This window comes from Mercenaria mercenaria, chromosome 8 (genome assembly GCF_021730395.1).
Source record: "Mercenaria mercenaria strain notata chromosome 8, MADL_Memer_1, whole genome shotgun sequence".
Lineage (NCBI taxonomy): Eukaryota > Metazoa > Mollusca > Bivalvia > Venerida > Veneridae > Mercenaria > Mercenaria mercenaria.
The window spans coordinates 19,883,835-19,907,060 of record NC_069368.1 but is presented as its reverse complement, the minus strand read 5'-3'; the positions used below and the strand labels follow the sequence as shown (position 1 = coordinate 19,907,060).

At 33.1% G+C, this 23,226-nt stretch overlaps 1 protein-coding gene across 1 annotated transcript in view; it reads left to right on the top strand.

Annotated features, from left to right (window-relative positions):
* LOC128558854 (rhodopsin, G0-coupled-like) overlaps positions 1-23,226 on the top strand; it is a 33,550-nt gene that overhangs the window by 8,005 nt on the left and 2,319 nt on the right. Inside the window, exons 2-4 of the mRNA XM_053549066.1 lie at positions 18,652-18,817; positions 19,181-19,308; positions 21,043-21,301. Coding sequence (XP_053405041.1) covers positions 18,652-18,817; positions 19,181-19,308; positions 21,043-21,301 — 553 coding nt within the window. The remainder of the gene's footprint in view (positions 1-18,651; positions 18,818-19,180; positions 19,309-21,042; positions 21,302-23,226) is intronic.

The following is a 23,226-nucleotide window of genomic DNA, read 5'->3' as shown; positions in this document are numbered from 1 at the left end:
ATTTCTGCCTGTTCTTCATCTTTACGAAAGGAACACCAAGAATTAAATGAACAGGTATATAAAATATCTGGAAATATTCTGGATAGTGGATGAATTATAAAATCTATACGAAGGTCCTTTGGAAACATAGAATGCAGGCAATCAAAATAATAGCAGACTTGGTTGATTGAGTTTATGGTATGTGCAACACCCACACGCCTACTAGCACCAGCTTAAGCGGAATTGAATGAACTCTACGATCCATAAAGGACAATAAAATATAATAATAATAACAAACCTAAATCCATTAATTACTGACTAGGCGCAAGACTTCTGTTTAGATATGGAGAACTGAAGCATAGAATTTATAATTACATTTACAAACCTAACTAAAGATCTTTTCTATAAGAATAATGTTTGAACTCGGGAACACTTTTGATTGTTTTCATTTCCAGATGACATTGATAAAAACCTTATTTTGAGTAAGATTGTCATAATACTTTCACGGGATAATATTTCTTATTAGCATCAAGATAAGGTAAGTTTAACATTTGTTAAAGCCCTTATCATCAAGGACTAACTGAAAGAGTAATAAGTTGAATACAATCTCCAAGCAACAAAGTTAAATAGCATTCCAAGCCATGTTATCAAATCGCCAAATATTGTGAGAGCCAAATAGGCTTAAGTAGTGTTACTGATCTGTGCAATTCCGCATTTTCATCCCGCGGCTCTGGCAACGAAAACACGAGTGTCATGAAGTTTGAAATGCGGGTAGAGTGAATTGAAAACTTATTGATTCGCGGGTCTCGGGACGGAATCCCTCCCGCTATCTTGCCGAAGAATCTTAACTCAAATGGCGGACACTTATTCTTAACAGAAGAACACTGATAAACGTCTTTTCGCACCGCGACCTCGTCATTATGTCTCTAAAATGTTTTAGATTTCATAGTTATGTAAAATCACTTCTGTGAAAAGGTATATCAAAACCCTGTTTTATGGGAATGTTGTTTATAAACTTCGTAAAAGTTTGCTTCATTGGATTTTTCCAGCTCAACTGTGTTTTTGGGAAATAAGATATTTTATTAAAGAGACCCAACTATTTTAGACATATGTTAAGTGGTCAACCTTTTAACAGTTAGTCGCTACGTTTTTCAAACATCTTAATTCTTTTTCGCAACGCGGCCGCGCCGAGCAAAAAAACACGAAAATAAAATAGTTCCATAAAACCGACTTAAACAGGACTAAGAGCAGAGTAAAAAGATGATGATAGGCCAAAAATAGGCAACTTACAAACAATTATCCGTGAAATATCCTGATGCCTTTCACCACGTTACAACTTCTTCAAGAGCATACTGCGGAGCTATTCCGTATTCAAAACAGAATCTGACGGCTTTCCCGTGCGCCGCGGCATCTTCAAGCGTCGCCATTTTTACATGTGTTTGATTACACGTACGTATACATGAACATTTAGCGCCAATGCTGGCAATATGCATTGTTATAACAATTTCAACACGAATCAAACATACGTGTTGCACCGCTCACATGTATCGGACCTCAGTAAAAAAAACTCAAACACATTTGTTGCAAAATAATTTGTTGATACATTTCATTTATATAGGCAACTTACAAACAATTATCCGTGAAATATCCTGATGCCTTTCACCACGTTACAACTTCTTCAAGAGCATACTGCGGAGCTATTCCGTATTCCACACAGAATCTGACGACTTTCCCGTGCGCCGCGGCATCTTCAAGCGTCGCCATTTTTACATGTGTTTGATTACACGTACGTATACATGAACATTTAGCGCCAATGCTGGCAATATGCATTGTTATAACAATTTCAACACGAATCAAACATACGTGTTGCACCGCTCACATGTATCGGACCTCAGTAAAAAAAACTCAAACACATTTGTTGCAAAATAATTTGTTGATACATTTCATTTATATAGGCGTTAAGTTGGTCCGCAGTTTGCATTTTGCAGTTCGCAATTCGAATTGCAAACTGCAAACTGTTTTGCATTTTGCAGTTCGAAATGCAAACGGCAAACTGATTTGTATTTTGCAGTTTGCATTTTGCAGTTCGAAATGCAAACCGCAAACTGATTTCCATTTTGCAGTTTTGCATTTTGCAGTTCGAATTGCAAAATGAATGATTTTGTGGTTCGAGTTATATATAGGTAGATGAACTTCGATTCGCTTTCCGAGAAAGTTGCGGTTTTTACATTCAATGAATGTGTACATTGTATCCTTCGTATATTATCTCATATTGTACAATCACTGAAGAAAGATTATCCCTGAGGGAATATTATCTAGAAACTATTACATATATGTCTTTGATTCTCACGGCAGGTCACGCTGCAAATAATATTGAATGAATTTTAACTGAATGTTCTTTTGTTTTGTTCACTCTCGCATTGCTATGCATGTTTAGTATAGTTTGTTCTTATAACGATGAACTGTACATGTTCAAGTTATATCAATAAATTACTGTTCTGTTCTGTTCTGTTCTGTATTTTGCTTTCAGGCTTTTAAATTAAACATTTCAACCCAATTTGCACTTTTAAATTTGAATTGCAAACTGCAAAACACTATGCATTTTGCAGTTCGAATTGCAAAATGAATTTTATTTTGCGGTTCAAGGTATATATATTTGAACGACGATTCGCTTTATAAATAAAGATTCTGTAATTTTTTGCCTTTCATGCTTTATTATTTAACATTTCCATCTAATTTGTACTTCGTAATTTGAATTGCAAACTGCAAAACATATCAATTTTGCAGTTCGAATAGCAAAATGAACTGTTATTTTGCGGTTCACGTTATATATATTTGTTTGTTTTTCGTGAATATGGAATATATCTCGCTTAGAGGTGAGAAAATCTCAAATATTTTCACGAGCGCGTAGCGCCAGTGAAAATGTGAACATTTTCTCACTTTGAGGTGAGATATATTCCATATTCACGAAAAACAAACAAATTTTCTTTTTATTTTATGCTTAATTATGTTGAGATAATTATGCATTTTGCAACAAATTTTAATCTAAGCGCGGGAAAATGATCACAAAAAGGTCACACTTCCTGCGTTCAAAATTGACTACGCCAATGTTATTATATGTATATATTTCCCTTTTTCTTCTTTAGAACTGCGTGTACATTTAGTGAAGAAATATTACAGGTACTTTGATATTCAAGTTCTTTTAAAGGTTCCGTAACACTTAGAATTTACTTATAGAATATTACATTTTGTCGACTCTACCTAACACGAATAATACTACGAATAATTTGGAAACGTGTTTGGGCGCCATTGTCTATGTATGACTGGTAACAGGAGGAGCGCCAATCACCTAACAACGTAGGAAGGCCAGTTGCGTAACAAAAGCTCGCTCCGCCTCTACGAAAACTATTACTGGCTATCTTCGAAGAGTTTAAGCCACTTAGAGCGAGGCAATTGCGGACACGGTTAATGAAAAGATCATATGTAAGGGGTAACAAATGGCCATTAACTTTGTAAATAAAAGCCGGGCCCAGGAGTAAGCTGAAGACAGGACACGGTAAATTTGATTTGATGCAAGGCATGAGTAAGTCAAAAGTTTGTGATTTAAACTGAATCACTTTACTCCAATTTTATGCTAGTTTGTGGTGCTTATAGACTCTTGAGACAACAGTATATACCGTCATATTAGACGCGGATCAAGATAATAGAACTGTTTTATAGCACTAATAAGACATTATTACATCGTCTATGAAAACAAATCTTTTAAGAGACGACTGTTTAAAGTGTTCAAACAGTTATAGTTTTTTTACCCTCTCATTATTTTGATAAGACTCATTTTGTCATTTATTTTCATTGCATCCATCTAATGTTTCGTACATATGATAAGCTGTAATGCTTAAATCTAAATAAATGCTTAGTAAGATATAGCATAAATGTGCCTGAACAAAATATGTCATGATACACAATTTAAAGCAAAATATACTTTCTAATATAAGATTAATAAGCATGCATATAAATTTCACATACAATGTGACATGTTCGTCTCTATTCTGGTAGACCACAGTTTCTGTAATGAATAATTAAAGTAGAAAACAACTTTAAAGAAAGCAAAAATATGTCGTTTCATGATGTACAGTGTAACATATTACGCTGACTTGACATAAAACTTTCTATTATTTATGAAAGGTTATTAAGTTAAACAGTTAACAGAAATGTGCACGTATGAATATATAAATGCAAATTTGCGGTAGTTTTTAATGTAAAAATCAATATGTAGCATAATGCTCTATGTCTTGAGGAGAAAAGTGTTAGTTATAATATATAGGTCTACGGAGTTCAAATGCCTTGTATACAAATATTGACAGAGTTTTCTGAATCAGGTTGTTTTCAGACGTTAACAACTCTATAAATTTTGGTATGTTTGGATGTTTCCAATAATATTTCTTAATATGATTTTGTTAATTATCCGTAATATTCTTTGATTTATTAGTGGCACTCTTCCTAGTTCGCCATAGATAAAAGAATTCTGTGTTTGTAACCTTACGCCTAAAACGTTTTTGCAAAAGTGTATGTGCATATTTTCTATATATTCAATACAACATATAAAACAAGGTCACAATCAAACATACTAATGAGAATAGAATTTCTACATTTATATTAACTGCAAAACGAATTTTTATTTTGCGTTTCAGTATTCAGTATTTCAATGTCCTTTTCGCTTTGTAATTTGAATTTCAAACTACAATTTTTATTTTGCTTTTCAGAATTTAGGATATCAATGTACATTTCGATTTGTAAATCATGATTTTTTTATGTATGTACAAACTGAGAATGAAATAAACTTTGAAACTTTTAATTTGAATAACAAAGTGCAAAATATTTTGCATTTTGCTGTTCGAATTGTAAAATATTTTTTCATATCGATTCAATATATGTAATAAACTGCTTTTCAGTTTCTTAGAAAAGTGGTAGTGGTTGGGATTTTCCAGACTTTAAAATTTAACAATTCAGTCTTATTTGCGTTTTTTTTGATTTGAATTGCAAACTGCAAAATATTTTGCATTTTGCATAATATGAATTGCAAACTTCAAAATATTTTGCATTTTGCAGTTCAAATTGCAAAATGATTCAATATGTATTGAACTGCGATGAAGTTGCTCAGAAAGGTGGTATTGTTTGGGGTTTTCAAAATTGAAATTTTAACGTTTCAATCTTATTTACGTTTTATAATTTTAAATTGCAAACTGCAAAATATTTTACATTTTGCAGTTCAAATTGCAAAATGAATTTTTGTTTTGCGTTTCAGAATTAAAGATTTCAATGTCAATTGCGCATTGTAATTTGAATTGCAAACTGCAAAATATTTTGCATTTTACAGTTCGAATTGCAAAATGAAATTATACATTAGATTCAATATATGTATTGAACTTTGATGAAATTTCTCAGAAACATGGTATTGGGTGGGGCTTTTCAGGTTTTCAATCTTATTTTCGCTTTGTAATTTGAATTGCAAACGGCAAAATAATTCCAAAATATATGCAAATTATCGCAAATAACCTTCAATATCTACAATATCATACATATTCATATTTGTTTTTGTTACAGAAAAAAGAGATTCTGTTTCAAGTAACTAGCATTCAGTGAGGCAAATGTCAAATTACAGTCATTCGTAATACTTTAGACATCCCCCATCCCTTTTGTCCTATTGGGGTTTTGCTAAAGTCTGCTACGTCGACAAAGATAGTTTTTCTTGGGACTTCGGACGCTTGATTTCGTATCCAGACATTCTTTTTTGATCGTACCAAGTGGGAGCTCGTTGGCTCTAACCACGGTTTGATGGCGGGGATCTTGATTTCTGTTGCCTTGGTATTTAAGGGGAGTCAGAAATGGCATAGCTTTGTGCAACTGATTCATTTATACGGTTTCCAGCATACTGGGGTACATTGTTACTAGAAACACTTGATGCTTGTGTTTCTGCACATAATAAAGTCCCAATGTGAAAATACATTTTTCACAATTTTTCCGTTCATACTTCTCTTTGCCGAGTAAACTAAACTAACCTTACCTACTGGCCTTGATTTTGATCTGAGGTCAGTGTACACAGCCCATATTCTTTTCCTAGCATCGCCAAAAAGACAACTTGTTGAATCTTAACCAGAATTTGAAAAAAACGCATTTGAAATTCGAACTGCAAAATGGAAAATATTTTGCGGTTTGCAATTGAAACTACAAGCACAGGAATAATTTTAAAGCCTGAAAATCATTTTCTCGGAAAGCAAATCGCGGTATAAATTTCTTGAACAACGTGTTCTCGTGTTCACATGTTATTAAAACATTTTTTTATATGCGCGTTTTATGCTAGAATTGCGTTAACGCGTGTTCATTATATTTTCGTGTTATAACATCATCAGATATCCCTCGGGATACGTTGCTACTCTCGCCCTCGTCTACCGAGCTTGGGCACCAACCGATCCCTTGGGATTCTGCAGATGTTATAACAAGAAAAAAAAACGTGCGTTATCTATGCGTTCATTTTGAAAATTAATAATGCAAAGCGCAAATGAGAATGAAATGTTGAATTAAAAATTCTGAAAAGTCCAAAACATTAACATCTTTCTCGGAAAGCGAATCGCGATTAATTTATATCTTAAACGGCGATCATTTTTCAATTTGAATAGCAAAGCGCAAAATATTTTGCTGTTAGCAATTAAAAATACAAAGCGCAAAAGTGACTGAAAAGTTCGATTTTAAAGTCTGAAATATATTCATTTTTAAATACTGAAAAGCTCAAAACATTACAATTCATATATATATAATGAATAATAAGTAAAACTTCATTTTGCCATTCGAATCGCAAATCGAAGAAAAGAAAAACGATGTGACTGAAATATTCAATGTTATAGCCCGAGTTGCTCAAAATATTAACATTTTTCATGGAAAGCGAATTGCGGATTATATATATCTCTCGAACTGCAAAATAAAAGTTCATTTTGCAATTCAAACTGCAAAGTGCAAAATGCAAAATATTTTGCAGTTTGCAATTCAAATTACAAAGTGCAAATTAGATTGAAATCTTCAATAATAAGGCCTGAAAGGCAAAAAATAATAGATTATTTCTTAGAAAGAGAATTGTCGTCCTTATATATCTTGAACCACAAAATAAAAATGCATTTTGCAATTCGAACTGTAAAATGCGAAATGTTTTGCAGTTTGCAATTTAAATTACAAAGTGCATATTAGAGTGAAATGTTAAATTTCAAAGCCTAAAAAAATGCGCTTCATATGTATCGTGAATCGCAAAATACAAAATTCATTTTGCAATTCGAACTGCAAAATGCAAAATGTTTTGCAGTTTGCAATTCATATTACAATGTACAAATTAGATTGAATTGTTAAAGTTTCAATCCTAAAGAGCCCAAAACAATAACAGTTTTCTCGGAAAGCAACGCGATTCATACAAATCTTGAATTGCAAAATAAAAACGCATTTTGCAATTTGAATCGCAAACTGCAAAACAATTTGTGGTTTTCAATTCGAATCGCAATCTGCTAAACAGTTTGCAGTTTGCAATTCGAACTGCAAAATGCAAAACAGTTTGCGGTTTGCAATTCGAATTGCGAACTGCAAACTGCAGACCAACTTAACGCCTATTTCATTTATAGTTTATTGGAAATTGACAAACTGTACATGCGTATAAATTAATTGCAATCGGATGTCAATAAAAATGATTTAGTCTGAGATTTATTGGAAACTCATGTACAACGTAACAAACAACGTTTATACAACAAAGTCACAATAAATGTGAAAACATAGAATTCACACACCAAACGCCTCACTTTATTTTTGATAACATATTAGATAATATTAAACATACATTTCTAGATTTTATTTCACTTTCAGAAACTTTTGGTACAAACGAACTGTGTTATAATACAATTACGTTCACTGTAAAACATCGCCTAATTTCTAATAAACGTGATATTGACGTATCATAATACTCTTGTAAGAAGATTAGCTGCAATCTGTATTTTATGGAGAAAAAGAAGGGAGATAAGAATATTTATCAGATGGTTTATATAACCATACTGTCACATGCAGTCACCGGTGATTGCTCTCAGTGGCCCGGTGACGTCAATGTTAATTTCCTGATAATTTCTTCACTTTAGTGCATTGTTGTTGTACTAAGCGCGATTTTTAACTGTTGTTTCCAATGGAAACCATTTACTAGACATTTGTCTGTATAATATTTATCATAATTGCAAGATATGACATTTCTTTTATTTCACAGTTGATAAAACTTAAAAAAATATTTTAACGGAATCTTATTACAACCTGTTGTTTGAATTTGGACAAAATGATATTGATATAAAGTTTCGCATTGTATAAATTATCTGATATATCCTGCGAACGACGCTGTTACGTATGGAAATTTCTGACAGAGACAAAACAGTATTAGGTAAGTATTTATATCACTTTTGGTGTGAAATTTATTTGACGTTCATGTAGGGTTTTGCAATTTTGACTTTGATTTGTTCTCGGTGATTCCGAGGGATCTACTTTCCAGATTATTTGATTGAAGATTACATATTGAGTTTTATACATCATATTTTCAAGAGCACCTTCACCAGAATTGACAAAACAATCTTTTTGAGTTTAAGAAATTATTTAAATAAAACATCTGTTTAATAAACTTAAGGTGTTATATATGTGATATAATGGTGACTAGGTAAGAGAAACAATTTGTAAGTGAACTCCGGAAGGAATATGTTATGATGTAAAGATAGACATGTTTCATGGACAAAACTTTTTTTGAATAAGTACATATTAGTAACGTTTCATCAAAAGCAAAGATTTTATTGTTTTTTAAAAGGTACTGACCTTCAGATCTTACAACAAAAATGTTTTAGATATTAAAATGTTATTGTGATATTTCTTAAAAAGGGTTTGAAATGTTACTGACAGATTATATGTGAAAGAAACACGTAAGAATTACAGTTGTTTTGACAATTTTTTCTATTCAAGAATGAAAAGTGTTAGTGACGGGGTATTTGTGGGTAAACTTCCTTAATTATAAAGCTATATAATTATCATCACCTTTGACAAGTACGTATTCCTCCGGATTGTATTGGTAAAGAACGCAGGAAATTACTTACTACTGCGGAGCATTACTGCATTTAATAATATAATGACGCTATCAAGATGATATACTTAATATGGATTATTATTCTTTTTGCTCAAATGGTTGATACTATTTATCCACGGTGGTTGAACTTTAATAAAACTAACAACTCTGATATTACTGCTTCATTTCTAGATTTACATCTGTCTATTTACGACAATTTTATACATACTAAAGCTTATGACAAGAGGGTTGATTTAATTTTAATATTGTAAATTTCCCTCATTTAGATGGGAATGTACCACAGGCAACATCTTATTGTATATATATTTCTCAGATAATTCGGTTTGCAAGAGCGTGCATTCATGCTGAAGATTTCAATGAACTTAATCAAAATACAACTACAATTTAAAAACACTTCTGTCAAGTGAACCATAAACCGGTTTAAGCTCCTCAGTGGTGGTTTTGCCACTGACCGTTCTAAGGCGGTGCCCCACTGTGTTCCTTTATTTGTTCGTTTTGTCCTTGTGTGTTTACTTTATATGAGTGTGCGCGTCCGCGTACTAGATAACATTTAGGTAGGCTGCGTTTTTAGAACGTGGCTTCCCATGTTGAATATTCATCCTTGTTATCTTGGGGATCGATTGCCGATTTGACATTTTTAAAGTAGTTAAGGAACAAAAGATCAGGTTCTAATGTTCATATTATGACGAAACTTCAATTTACGAAAAATCATCTTTAGCCAAAATCTAGAGGTCAGTGCCCCTAACAGATGCTTGAATAAGGAAAAAAACACGCAACGGGTCCTATGATAGCTTGAATGTTTGAAATTTCACAAATGGTTGAAAATGTCACCACTTTTCCGTCGGAGACTTTGTCAGCATCACATTTTTTCTTTCATGTCAGCAAGTTTCTCCGAAAGTACCGAGCAAAATACCTTCCAACATCAGATATACATTAGGCATGATAAAATGACCTTACAAGACAATTTACACAACTCTAGCTATTATTTTGTCACATTTTGCCCACATCTAACATAATTTTTGGTTGAAGGTTTGCCTGTATTACAAAGCAGATTCCTTAAAGGTTGCCAAATGCTATCAAGTTTTCAAAATGTCTTCGGCAACATTAGATGACATCACAAGGCAATCAACATTACTTTTGTTAAAATAATGTTCCTTTATAATTATAGAAATATTTTGTGAAAGTTTTGTGTGCACAGATGCTTCTTTTGAACTTTTTGACAAATGTTTTCATATTCTCTACATATCCTGACGATTGTTTACACATATCCTGTGCAATATTTAACGTCGACCAATATTAAAAGTAGTAGCCTCCAGATCGCACGACATAGTGAGTGAGTTGGGTTTTACGGCGAATCGACACAAAATGGTCATATATCGCACGACAAGAGAGAGAGAGAGAGAGAGAAAGAGAGAGATCGGGACATTAATGCTATGTTCCATAAGAAAGCTTTGAAACTTAATTACTGACATACTATAAGTTATGGAAAAGCATGCGAATTAATTGTTTTTACTAATTTTTGCATTGAAATTGAAAAGCGTTTGTAACGCTTTACTCGAGGTAAACTGCCGTAAGTGTAATATCTGTAAATCCACATTCCTCCGGGGTTTATTGATAAAGACAGCAAGAAAGTTTTAATTGCCGTGACGGCCCGGGTTAGATTCCCGACTCTGGCTTTTTTCTTGATATGGCATTTTTTACGATAAATTAGAAACAAAAACTCATATTCTAATTTTCATAATATGACTTAACTTCAGTTTCAAAGAAAGAATATTTTAGCCAATATCTAGAGGCCAGTGTCTTTAACTTGTTCTAAATAAAAAATCAACAATGCCAAAACATGTTTTCTTTCAGACTGCAATGTTTAAAGAAATCATCCCTAGGATTTGAAAAGCTATGACTATGGAGCAGCTACTCTCGGATGAGGCTTACATATGTACAGGAGTTTATCTAACTGTACTTGGTAGGTAATTGTAAGCAGATGGTACATAAAGTATTTTTTATATTCATATTACACATTAAATATATAGGACCCAAATGTAATATTTGAAAGTACGAAAAATGACTACACATATGGAATTAAATAAAACTACGCGTGATAACAGCACTACGCACTGGGTTTTACAAGTGGTAAATCAGATTTTGATCATGTAATCGACTTTTTTGGAAAGTTTAACTAATGTTCATTTGCAATTATCTGTGTTTACTGGGTGCTTTATACATATATATGATGTAAACTGGATTTAATCTAAAAACTTGATTTCCTATCCTGGTTGCCCAACCAAGATAGGGTTATTTTGTCATACTATGTATAAATTCAATAAACATACTTAGTTTGCCTAAGGAATTATATGAATATAAGGACTATTTTTTTTTTTAATTTGTCAAAGATTTACCTTCACAAATATTTATTTAGGCAAAATTCATTAGAAATGCAAGTTTGTAAAATCAGTATTATCTCACTTTGCCTATATTGATTGCGCAACCAGGATATATTAGAAATAAATTAATTTGGCAGCTACGTACATATTTTTGAAAATTGCCTTTTGGTCCAGATTGTTGAAATATCCAAATGCCTTTCAAATGCAAATGTAAACTAGAAATTTTATTGAAATCAAAAGAAATAGTCTTCTTTTGAATACTTTCTTACTAAAGGACAGTAATTAAAACGTTCATAAAATGATAAAAATATTCATTTGTAAAAGAAATGTAACTCTATGTAATGGGCCTTTTTGTTCATTAAATACATCTCTAACGGAAAATACTAAAATGAAGAATGTTATAAAATGATGCTTAAATGTGACTGACCACCTTTAAAAGTATAAAATATAAATGTAATAGTAAGCTAAACACAAATGACACCTTATACGTTTTAGGTCAAATACTGCTAAAGAGGTGCCGTAGCCACATCCCGCAAAATTAAGTGATAACTATTGAAATACAGTAAATTGTGTGCAAACAGTTGAGCCGCGCCATGAGAAAACCAACATAGTGGGTGTGCGACCAGCATGGATCCAGACCAGCCTGCGCATCTGGTCAGGCTCCATGCTGTTCGCTAACAGTTTCTCCAATTCCAATAGATTATAAAAGCGAACAGCATGGAGCCTGACCAGACTGCGCGGATGCGCAGGCTGGTCTGGATCCATGCTGGTCGAACACCCATTATGTTGGTTTTCTCATGGCGCGGCTCAGTTATATGTAGACTTAAACGATCCTACGCGTTAATATTCAAAGCAAGGATTCCTCATATTTTATATGGCTTAAAAGCAATCCACCGGTCATTACACTGAATGTTGTGGTTTGGCAAGTTGCCTAAACGCTTGCTGATACAGGAAAAAAGCGTTAGTACATGTAAAAGGAATCCGAAGCTAAACGCTCAGCCTAGACAACGTGCCGGAAAAAACACGTTTTTTTTACATGAAAGTAAAGTTTCATTTGGTATCTCGCATGTTAATGTAGAGTGTATGGAAATTATTTCTCCAGATGGTACAATTGTAAATGATGAAAAAGAAGTCTTAGACAAGTAGAGAAATAGTTTTTCTGATCTTTTAAATTGTTCAAATAATACAAACGAACTCAGTTCTGATGTATCTGCTAATAATAATACATTAGAGAATGTAAATCAAAATAGTATATTGAATAGAAATATCACTGTATTAGAAGTTAGAAAAGCTATTCAAATGTCAAAACATGGAAAGTCGCAAGGAATTGATGGATTACCTTATGAAGTTTTTAAAAATGATACTTCTGTGTCATATTTACACGTTCTTTTTAATGTATGTTTTAGTAAAGGAATAATTCCACGAGAATGGGGTAAAAATATTGTTAATCCTATCCTAAAATGTAGTACAAAAGACCCTAGAGATCCTATGTTGTACAGAGGAATTGCACTGTCTACTACAATGTATAAGCTTTATAATTCTATTCTAAACCAGATATTGTCCGTGTGGGCAGAATCTTATGATAAACTTGTGGATGAACAAAACGGATTTCGAAAAAAAAAGAAGCACATTAGATCATTTATCATCTTTGATAAATCTTATTGAGACAAGAATGAAACAGAAACTCTCAACATTCACTGCTTTCGTTGATTTTAAGAAAAGCTATGACTCTGTCGATAGGGACCATCTCTGGCAGAAGCTTAGTAATATGGGGGTTGATGGCAAGATGTATGAATCAGTAAAGTCTCTGTATAATTTTACATCAGCCTGCATTAAAGTCAACTCAAGTTTTTCTGAATTTTTCGAGGTAAAATCTGGCCTACGACAAGGATGTGGCCTTTCACCAATTCTGTTCAATTTGTTTGTAAATGATCTAGCCTTGCAATTACAAGCACTAGGGCTTGGCATTGATATAGGTAATGGTGAAAAAGTATGCATTCTGCTTTATGCAGACGATATAGTGCTTATAGCTGAAAATGAGACTGATCTACAGTCTATGCTTCATACTTTGCATCAGTGGTGCCAGATAAATAAACTGTATATCAATCCGAGTAAAAGTAATATAATGCATTTCCGACCCAAAAGTGTTAGTCGTACTCGGTATTCGTTTGTATGTGTAGAAACAAGTTTAGAAATAGTAGATAGTTATGTTTATTTAGGTCTAATGTTAGACCAGTTTCTTGATTATAAAGTAACCGCTACTGTTGTTGCAAAGTCTGCAAGCAGGGCTCTAGGTCTGTTAACAGCAAAATTTCAAAGTACTGGTGGAATGCCATACAATGTGTTTACTAGGTTGTTTGACTCAATGGTGTGGTCAGTCATTTCTTATGGGGTAGCCATTTGAGGTACGCAAAATTTTACTTGTATAGAATCTGTTATTCACAGGGCCATGTGTCTTTACATGGGAACACGTAAACATGCCCCCGCGGCTGGGGTAGCAGGTGATATGGCTTGGAAACCAACAACAGTGAGACAAACAACCTGTGTTTCTGCATACTGGTTTCGAATTTGTTATATGCCTGCATCTAGAATCAATTATAGAATTTTTATGTATTGTATGACTAAGAACGGTTCTAGATGTAAAAACTGGAATTACAGAGTTTTGCAGTTATTTGATAAGTTAGGATGTGCTGACATAGGTAATAGTACTAATATTTCCAAGGCTTTGTTTATTGATAAAATTGAAAAACTTAGCATAAGAAGTTATGTTACATCTTGGAAAAATATTGTTAATAATCCAATCCGACCCAGTAGAAGGAGGGAACAAATTGCGTACATATTAAAAAATTAAGGAGGAATATTTGGTAGAGAATTATTGTAAAATGATCCTCCACCGCACGCATAGAGCTGCATTTGCAAATTTTAGAATAGGTACTGCCCCAATTAGAATAGAAACGGGACGATACGAAAGGTTAAATGTTGATCAAAGGGTTTGCCCTTTTTGCACTAATCAGGTGGAAAATGAGTTTCATGTTTTGATGAACGGTCATTTATATGATGATCTGCGTGAAAGTCTATTTACATATGCTTCAAATAATATTGAAAATTTCACTACCATAACAGACGAAGAAAAATTTAAAGAAATATTTACAAATAAGAGTATTGTACGGTGGTTTGCCAAAACCTGCTTTGATATTTTAAAAAGAAGAACTGATTTCCTGTATATATAGCACATTTTACTTTGGATTTTTAACCAAGTAATATACATAAATTGGTATTGTAACTCAAGCTTATTTTAAAGAATATGATGGTAGAATTAAGTACAAAAATGGTTAGGTGTTTTTGTGTTAAAGTATGCAAATGTAGTGTAATAGTGATGGTTTTAATAATTGAAATCCATAACTGGTGTTAGATGAAAAGTGTTTTATTCGTATCTTAACAACATACTTTTTTTAAGTATATAAATAAGAAATTTTAGTGAAATGGACTTTTAATCTTCGTAAAACTAGCACTAATCTATATGAGTGCAGTAATCAGTCTACCATATATTTGATAGTGATAATTTTAATGTATTTTATTAGTAAACATCAACTTTCCATTTTAGATAGGGTTTTAACTGAAACATGTACTGTCAATAATATGAATTTATTTTAAGTCTCTTATAATTCTGTAATAGAATGACCATTTGCAGATATAGATGTTATTGTATATTTGTATTTACTAATGTTTGTAAATGGATGAGACTATAATAAACAATATATATATCGATTTAGAGTTTCATCACTTCGCAACGAAAATCGTTATATGACATAGTTCCAGCTGAAATGAAAAATTTGAAAATTTGAGAAGCATTTTACTTTTAAACGCCAATAATGCAACATTCTAGCAGTTAAAATTGAAACAAAAGAAAAATAGTTAAAGAGAGATAATTTCCTTCCAGTGTATACCAGTACAAATGTATTTTAATTTAGATCATATTAAGGTCCATTGATTACATTTCACCTTCAATCTGACTAAGTACAGCACAATTTTACTTAAAACATGTTACACATTTCATGTACATATACAGGCAGTCAAATCTTATCCAGAGACATTTTGGCTCAAATATATGGTGGCATATTTCTTCCACGAGACAGCAAAATATAAACTCGCTCACAAGTTTTCAAAAGTCTGCTAACTTTTCAGCCTGACTCTATTTCTGTAAGCCATTGAGAAACCACTTTACAATAACATCATGTCGCCCCTATGGTTAAGACGAAATTATAAATTCGAATTTTTGTCATCTATAATCAATTTGCATTTTACGTGGAGTGAAAATTAAGTCAGTTTTCTTTGAAAGTATCAGCTTATTTAATCGTAAAGTAATCAAAACCATATTTGTCAGGTTTGGTAAATGACTATTTAAATTTATATGCATTATAATTTTGGACTTCTGACGGCATGTCACTTTTTGAATGACTCGGACATAACATGTTAACATCTGATAGAACACACGGTGGCAATATAAATATTGCAAAAGTATATACCGACTAAATCTCACAGACAGAAAAATTCTCTGCTCGAAAATAGGTGTGAAACAGAATTTCCAGTTGTGTCAAACTGCCAATTTTGTTAATTGCCAGTATTGTCAAACTGCCAATTTTGTCAATTGCCAATTTTGTCAAAAGTATGTAATTGTACCCATTAGTAGCTACTTGACCAATTTTGTTCAGATTCTCCACACATCTTTTGCATCATGAGATAACTCTGACTTGCGTTTTAGCCAAACTTATGCTCCTTTTTGAACTATGAAAATTGTGATAAAGTTCTTGCACGTAATCTTATATTGGTGGAAAGTATTCAAGTAGCGCTGTCGAAGTTATGACGCCAAACTTCAGTCAATCGTATCCAGTTTGCATTTTATGTATTCTTGTACCAACAAATTTTACCAAATAACTTGTAAGATTTGGTAAACGATTAGTCACGTTTGTATGCGTTATGGTTTTGGACTTTGAATAACATGGATATTACTTTTGATGATATTTTATTGAACATACGGTGGCATTTCAAGTATTGCAAAGGTATTTACCGACCATTTCCTTCAATTCATTGTTTCAAATAATTGTTTCAATAATCATCAAAATTGTTTTGTTTCATTCATCTAGGTTAGCATTTTTATTAAAAGTTTTTAAACATGACTCCACCATCGCCTCAGTCATTTTCGATACTTTAGTAAATCCTCCGGTATGATTGTGAATGTTCTTTTGAGCAATTCAAGTGGTCTTTCTTTCCCGTGACAAAGTCTGGATATTAAGGATATTATCGTTATACCAATCGAAGCTGGAACGCACAATTTGACCCAAATTTTCAGCGCGATGTAACATGCAGCACCATTTAAGCATCACTTAAAAACTGTGCGCGCCAGTTAGACGCACCTAGATATTTCCTTAAAAAAGTCACTCATTCCACGTTTAGTTCCCAGTGAACAAATCATATCTAAATGCAGCAAGCATCTTAAGTAGTAACTTTATATAACTGTTCAGAAGGTGAAATTTTATGTGCTTATATCTATTTTATTTCGCTACTGTACAAAAGTGTTCCATAAAAGTACAGAAGTAATCATGCCGGTAATAAGCTTTGATTCTCCGATAATTAAATAAAACTGATTTATTGGATAAGAGGGTTATATTGACATGTTAGAATCACGATCCATTTAAAGTTCCATCAAAATAGATAAAAAAAAATAACCTATAGAAAAGTCTTGTGTTAAATAAAAAAGATACACACAAACATACAGAAAAAAATCCCTTGGTGTAGAAATTTTACCTATGGCTACGCTTTAGATAAAGTACAGCACTGAAGCACACAATAGCAAGAAAATTTTAACGCGTTGCTGGCTTCGTTCTCTGGGGGAATTAAGCGAAGAGAGGTGGTAGTCATATCTTTCGAAGTTTCTGTAACTGCAGTTCCACAATATAAACGTCTCGGTCGGTATGTAAATTAGGCACACTTGTGAATCAAAGGTGCAATGCCATGAAACGAGTAATAACTTCTTTTCGGCCAAACTTGTTCGACCATCAGATAGAATATACATTGATATCTGTCTGTCTTCCCACATAATTTTACATTGTAAGCATTCAATTTTGGATACAAATGTTACAAAATTCCGAGGTATTCTTTGTTGTACAATTATTACGTTTCTTTCCTATGATCATACTATAACTATAAACTATTGGCAAGAATATATCCCATTTCTGTCATTGTATGACATTTTTATAAATCAAAGATAATGTTTTGCTTTATTTCTTTAATTGATAACCTGCAGATCTTTAAACAGCCTATATTTTGGGAAACCATCCGAATATATGAATACTTTGTCTAGATATCTATCAAGTCCTAAAAGAGTTTCACTTTTCTAAATCGTAACACATCGTCATTATGTTATATATGACATTAAAATAAAGAAACTAGTAGTATACTTCATTCTATAGCAAATCCCATGACAAATTCTTAGGAAAAACGCCAAGCTGGCCACACACATAACCTTTAAAAATAATGACTGTCTGCATATAGAAAAAAAAGGTATAAAATGGCTTTTCTTTGAAAATTATAAGAAATTTTCCAACAATTGTACCTGAAATAACGTGTATTTTGCGACAATTTGCTCTCCGATTGTTTGCTTTAAGATATTGTTACAAGATAATTAGGTAGAACAACTAAATACGGAATCCTGTGTAGCTTATGTCTTGTGTCGTCCGTTGTATTTTAAGTCCACGCGCAACAGGACGCACGACACGGCGCGCAAAAATACGACATGGTATGCGACTTTACGCACGACAATGGGACACGACGCAGGGAATTAATATTGGGTTGTCTCGTTCTATTGTCGCCCGTCGTTTCGTGTAAAGAGAGTCATGTCACATTGTCGCACTTCTTGTAGTGCGTCGTTTTGTATTGTTGCGCAACGTATCTAATTGTCGTGAGTTGTGTCGTGCGTCTACCTAAACATGACGGACGTCACGCAAAATAATCTAAACAGGATTCCGTAACAAAGCAGCATATGTCTTATGTCTAGCACGTGCTGGTCTACATTAAATTTAAACATTCTGGACACCCACTTCTTCACTGTCAAAGTCCAAATATCACACATATTACGTTTTATATTTGCAGGAATTGTTGCAGGATTTGGAAACCTTCTTGTGCTTTTTGTTTTAATTTTTGGACGTCCGAATTTTATTCGAATGCACACGATTTTGATGTATATAACAGCAATATCTGACCTGGTTGTGGCATCTATAGCCTATCCTCTAACGGCTGTGTCAGGTTACAGTAAAAGGTAATCATTTTATGTAATTAGTTATTATTTTTTTCATCTGATTGAAATTGTCAGTTTTATGTAAAAGATAGTCATCTTTGTCTGATTAGTTTTTTTTTCTATGGCGTTGAAATTCCACACACATTTTCCAACTTTTGGGAGTGATTATATATTTTAAAAACATGATGACATAAACAGAAATTTAAGATCAGCAGCAAGTTTTAGTAAGTTAAGCAATAAATAGTACATATGATTTATAAAAATTGAATATTATAGTAATAATATATATTAGTGTTTATTTATCACGATAAGGCAAAACATACCCATGTATTATGTACATGCAGTATAGGATTACCTCGGCAAACATTAAACATTTTATTTCAGATGGTACTTTGATGAAATTACGTGCGTAGTAACTGGATTTCTTGTGTACTTTGCAACGATGTGTACCATTAACTCACTATGTTCCCTTGCCATTTTACGATATATTGTAGTCTGTAGACCGGAATATGGTAAGAACACTCACAGGTTTATATGCAAGTGCAAAGTTTTATGTCTCTATGAATAATCCTCATTTATTTTTTTCACCAAACAGTATCCTATGCTTTTATGTGTATACATTCTTACCAACACTTGTAACTAAGAAGTTTTGTATAGTTATGATATCGTCGATGTTTCATTTTGAGAAATAAAGTTAAAGAAAGTTACTCTGTAAAGGTAAAACAAAACGAAAACGAATGTTTTTCTTTTTGTTGTTTTTTGTTTTTTTTAACTGGAGCTGTTTTATACAATTAGACATATTCCTTAAATAAAGAGCACGACACGTTATGTTTTTATCAATAGGCTGCTAGGAGGTACATTCAGTACGGCCAGTTTGAAATGAGGTCAGGGTTTGACTGTTAAGCCTAAACTCTCGCAGTCGATTCATAAAATGCGTAAGCTGAACTACACCAATATAAAGAGTATTTTATTTGATAAAATGGTCACAAGAGCAGATTTCTACTAGCTTGAACACATGATGTTCTTACACAACAAAGGAATGTTACTTACACTGTAGTCCCCAAGAGAGATGCAGGATTTCCTATGAATCTTGTTTGAGGGTAGATAGCAATTGTTAAGTTTGATATTGGAAACTAAGACAATGTACAATTCAAAATTATAAAATTATTGAATGCAACTCTGGCATTATTGAGGAAAATGGTATATTGGCTGTAGTCAAGATGGCGGTCAAATGAACTTACGATGCGGTTAAACAGCAATCATACATTAGGCAATAAAACTTACAAATTGATAGCACAAGTAAATTGGACCATTTGAATTGATGAACATATACGCTTCATCAACAAAATGTATTTTACGTTAATTTAAGGTTTTATAGTTTATTTACGTCTCATTCATTTACAAACAGCATAAAACAATTGTATTGTAAATGACCGTTCTAACTAGAACTACAGGAGACAATATACATATTCAAATGTGCTTTTATAAAACCAGTATGAATAAAATCTCTGTTCAAGGTGAAACTAGCTAGAAGCTGAGAGTTGCAAATCAAATGAGTAAGTTAAGAGAGTACATAAATGTATGAATGTGGTGCAACTGACTGAGTGAGTACATAATACATGCTGAATAACTGACCGAGCGGCTTCGTGCATGTATAGATGTTTAGAAGTGACCAAGGGAGTGCACGAGTGTACGGATGTTGAGTTAGTGACCAAATAAGTACATAGTGAATGTAATGATGTTGAGTGAGTACATGAATGTATGAATGTTGAATAACTGGTCAAGTGAGTACATAAATGTATGGCTGCTGAGTAAGTGACCAAATGAATGCATGAATGTACAGTGTTGAGTAAGCGACCTCTTAAGTGCGTAATACATGTACATATGTTGAGTGAGTGCATGAATGTACGAATGTTAAGGTGTAAAGTATTGTTCTTTAGTTCTTTGTTTCGGGCACCATTTTAGACGCCATCCTGATTACAGCCCATATATAATTCCATGTATCAGTCTGTCCAATAATGTTTGAGTGTTACTTGACTGAATCAGTTGGACATTGATAAGTCTTCTTAAATCAGGCTTGACATTTTTCTATCTACCCCAAAAGTATGTCACATGAGCTCTTGTAAGGACTGTAAGAAGTCTTCTTAAAAAGTAATCGCTTGTGCAACATTTCTAATCAACAAAACCCCTATATATTTTCCGTGTGTTAATTCTTATATCGAAAGATATTATTTGTCTCTTTGCAGAGTGTTACATTCGTGGAAAGTTTATCGTTTTGTGGGTGTCATGTATTTTTGCATACGCATTGTTATGGACCGGTGCTCCACTGCTTGGCTGGAGTAGCTACGGGCATGAGCCATTCCAAACGTCTTGTACCCTGAACTGGTACGGGGATACTACCTCTGACGTCACATACAATTCTCTGTGTATTGTCTTCTGCTACTGTGTGCCAGTCTTCATCTTTATTTACTGCTATTACCACGTTTTGAAAACAAGCCTTTTTAGGTAAACTTTGCCTACTTGAAATTTGCTTGTTCCAGCCGTCATAAACATACTCAGTTTTCACGATGTTCTGAGACAAGTGTTCGTATTTCTCTTTTCCGCTGGGATTTATTTTAGCAATTATACTTATCATTTAAGCTCGATTAAATTTAGATAGTAAACTTTATCTGAGTCTCATTTGTGTCAACTATCTGAACAAACAAGTACTGATGTCAAATAAAGTGTGATTGTGATCCCTGTGGGGAGCGAACTACTCACCACCGATTAGATGTGCTGATACAATAACTGCTAGATCACAGCTTTCCTCAATTTCGTAGTGTAAATCAGAAGTATAGAGTCATCGCTTGGCCAATTTGCCGTATTTCTATAGTTTGTGAGAGAAGCAAACCAAATAACAGTTTTATGTTTCAGTCTAGCCCTTTATTTGTCATAACAACTGTTATAATATAAATGTCATTTTACCAATTAAATTTCTTAAAACTCAATATCTTATAAGGCTTACTTACTTGACTTACCGGTATTTTCGTCATTTCAATTAAGGTACGCCAGTTTCAATTAACTTTCAACTACGGTATTAGTTAGTTGACTTCATCTTCAAGATCAACTTTAGTACAAAAAGTGTTTTGTTTTTTTCATGGTCTAATCCATTTTTTTAAATATTAACATAACTGACCCGGCGGCCTAGGTTAAGCTTTCCAAACCATTTTACTATATAACTTTCATTACATATTTTCACCTAAGTTCAAACTTTGTCATAAGCACGTGTTTGAAATTTAATTAAGAGTAACATTTCTTCAAATAAGAAAATCTATACTAAAGGATATTATAAGATTCTTTCACTGGTTATAGGTGCAGATGGGAATTTCCGGCCTCGAGGGTAACTGTTTAGGCGGTAACGAGGTTCCTACCGAGTTACCGCCTAAACAGTTACCCGAGAGCCGGATATTCCCATCTGCACCTATAACCAGTGACAGAATCTTTTTCTTGCATACCGATATCAAGATAAAATAATAAAAATAAAATCAGTCGAACGGCTTTCTTTTTAGAACTTTTTCTTATAGCAGCGTATTTAAACAAAGCGCGGGAAATCAACGTCTGTAAACAGGAAAGACGTCATGACGTTTCAAAGACAAATAACAATGTTTAGTTCCGGTTTTGTTTTATAAGTTCCAGCGTAACGTTGTGAATTTTTGATAAAATAACGTGTTTTTAATCGAGAAATATACTATCAGGAACAGAGAGGAACTGTCAAGGTATTTGATTTTTATTCCGTTTTTCGAAATAAAGTATAAATAACTACATAAATCTTCTACATATATGTAGTTCGTAATACGTCATTTAAAGCACGAGAGTCATCTTACACCCCGGGGTGTAAGATGGATTTTTCCAGCACCGGTAAAAATACCGGAAATCCCCGTCTGGTATGCAAGAAAGTTACAAACTAGACCATCCATGTTCCAACACAGACTTTCATTTTTCATTATTGTCTCTTCACAAACAATTACAGAGCTTCTGATACACAAAATAGAACATTAACCCTTAGCCTGCTGGCGGCCAGTGATTTTGCCTTTGCGATCAGTGCAGACCAAGATCTGTCATGGTCTGCGCTGTTCACTATTCAGTCGGTAAATTTTCAGTGAACACCCATTTGAATAATAAGTGGTACTGCCCAGATTGAATGAGACCAGTCCATTTTAGATATTTAGCAGGCTAAAGGTTAACAAAAAGGTTTCAGTTTCTCTTTTTTTCCATATGAGTCTGACAATAAAATGTAAAAAAGCACAATAACATGGTTCTATTAATGTTATTATGTCTAAATAAATGCGATTTTATAAATAGAACTTCTCAATTAATTATCCGATTACAGTATACTTTTATCATGCCGAAGATAATTAAATATTATTACTGCCGGATTTTATTGATTAATT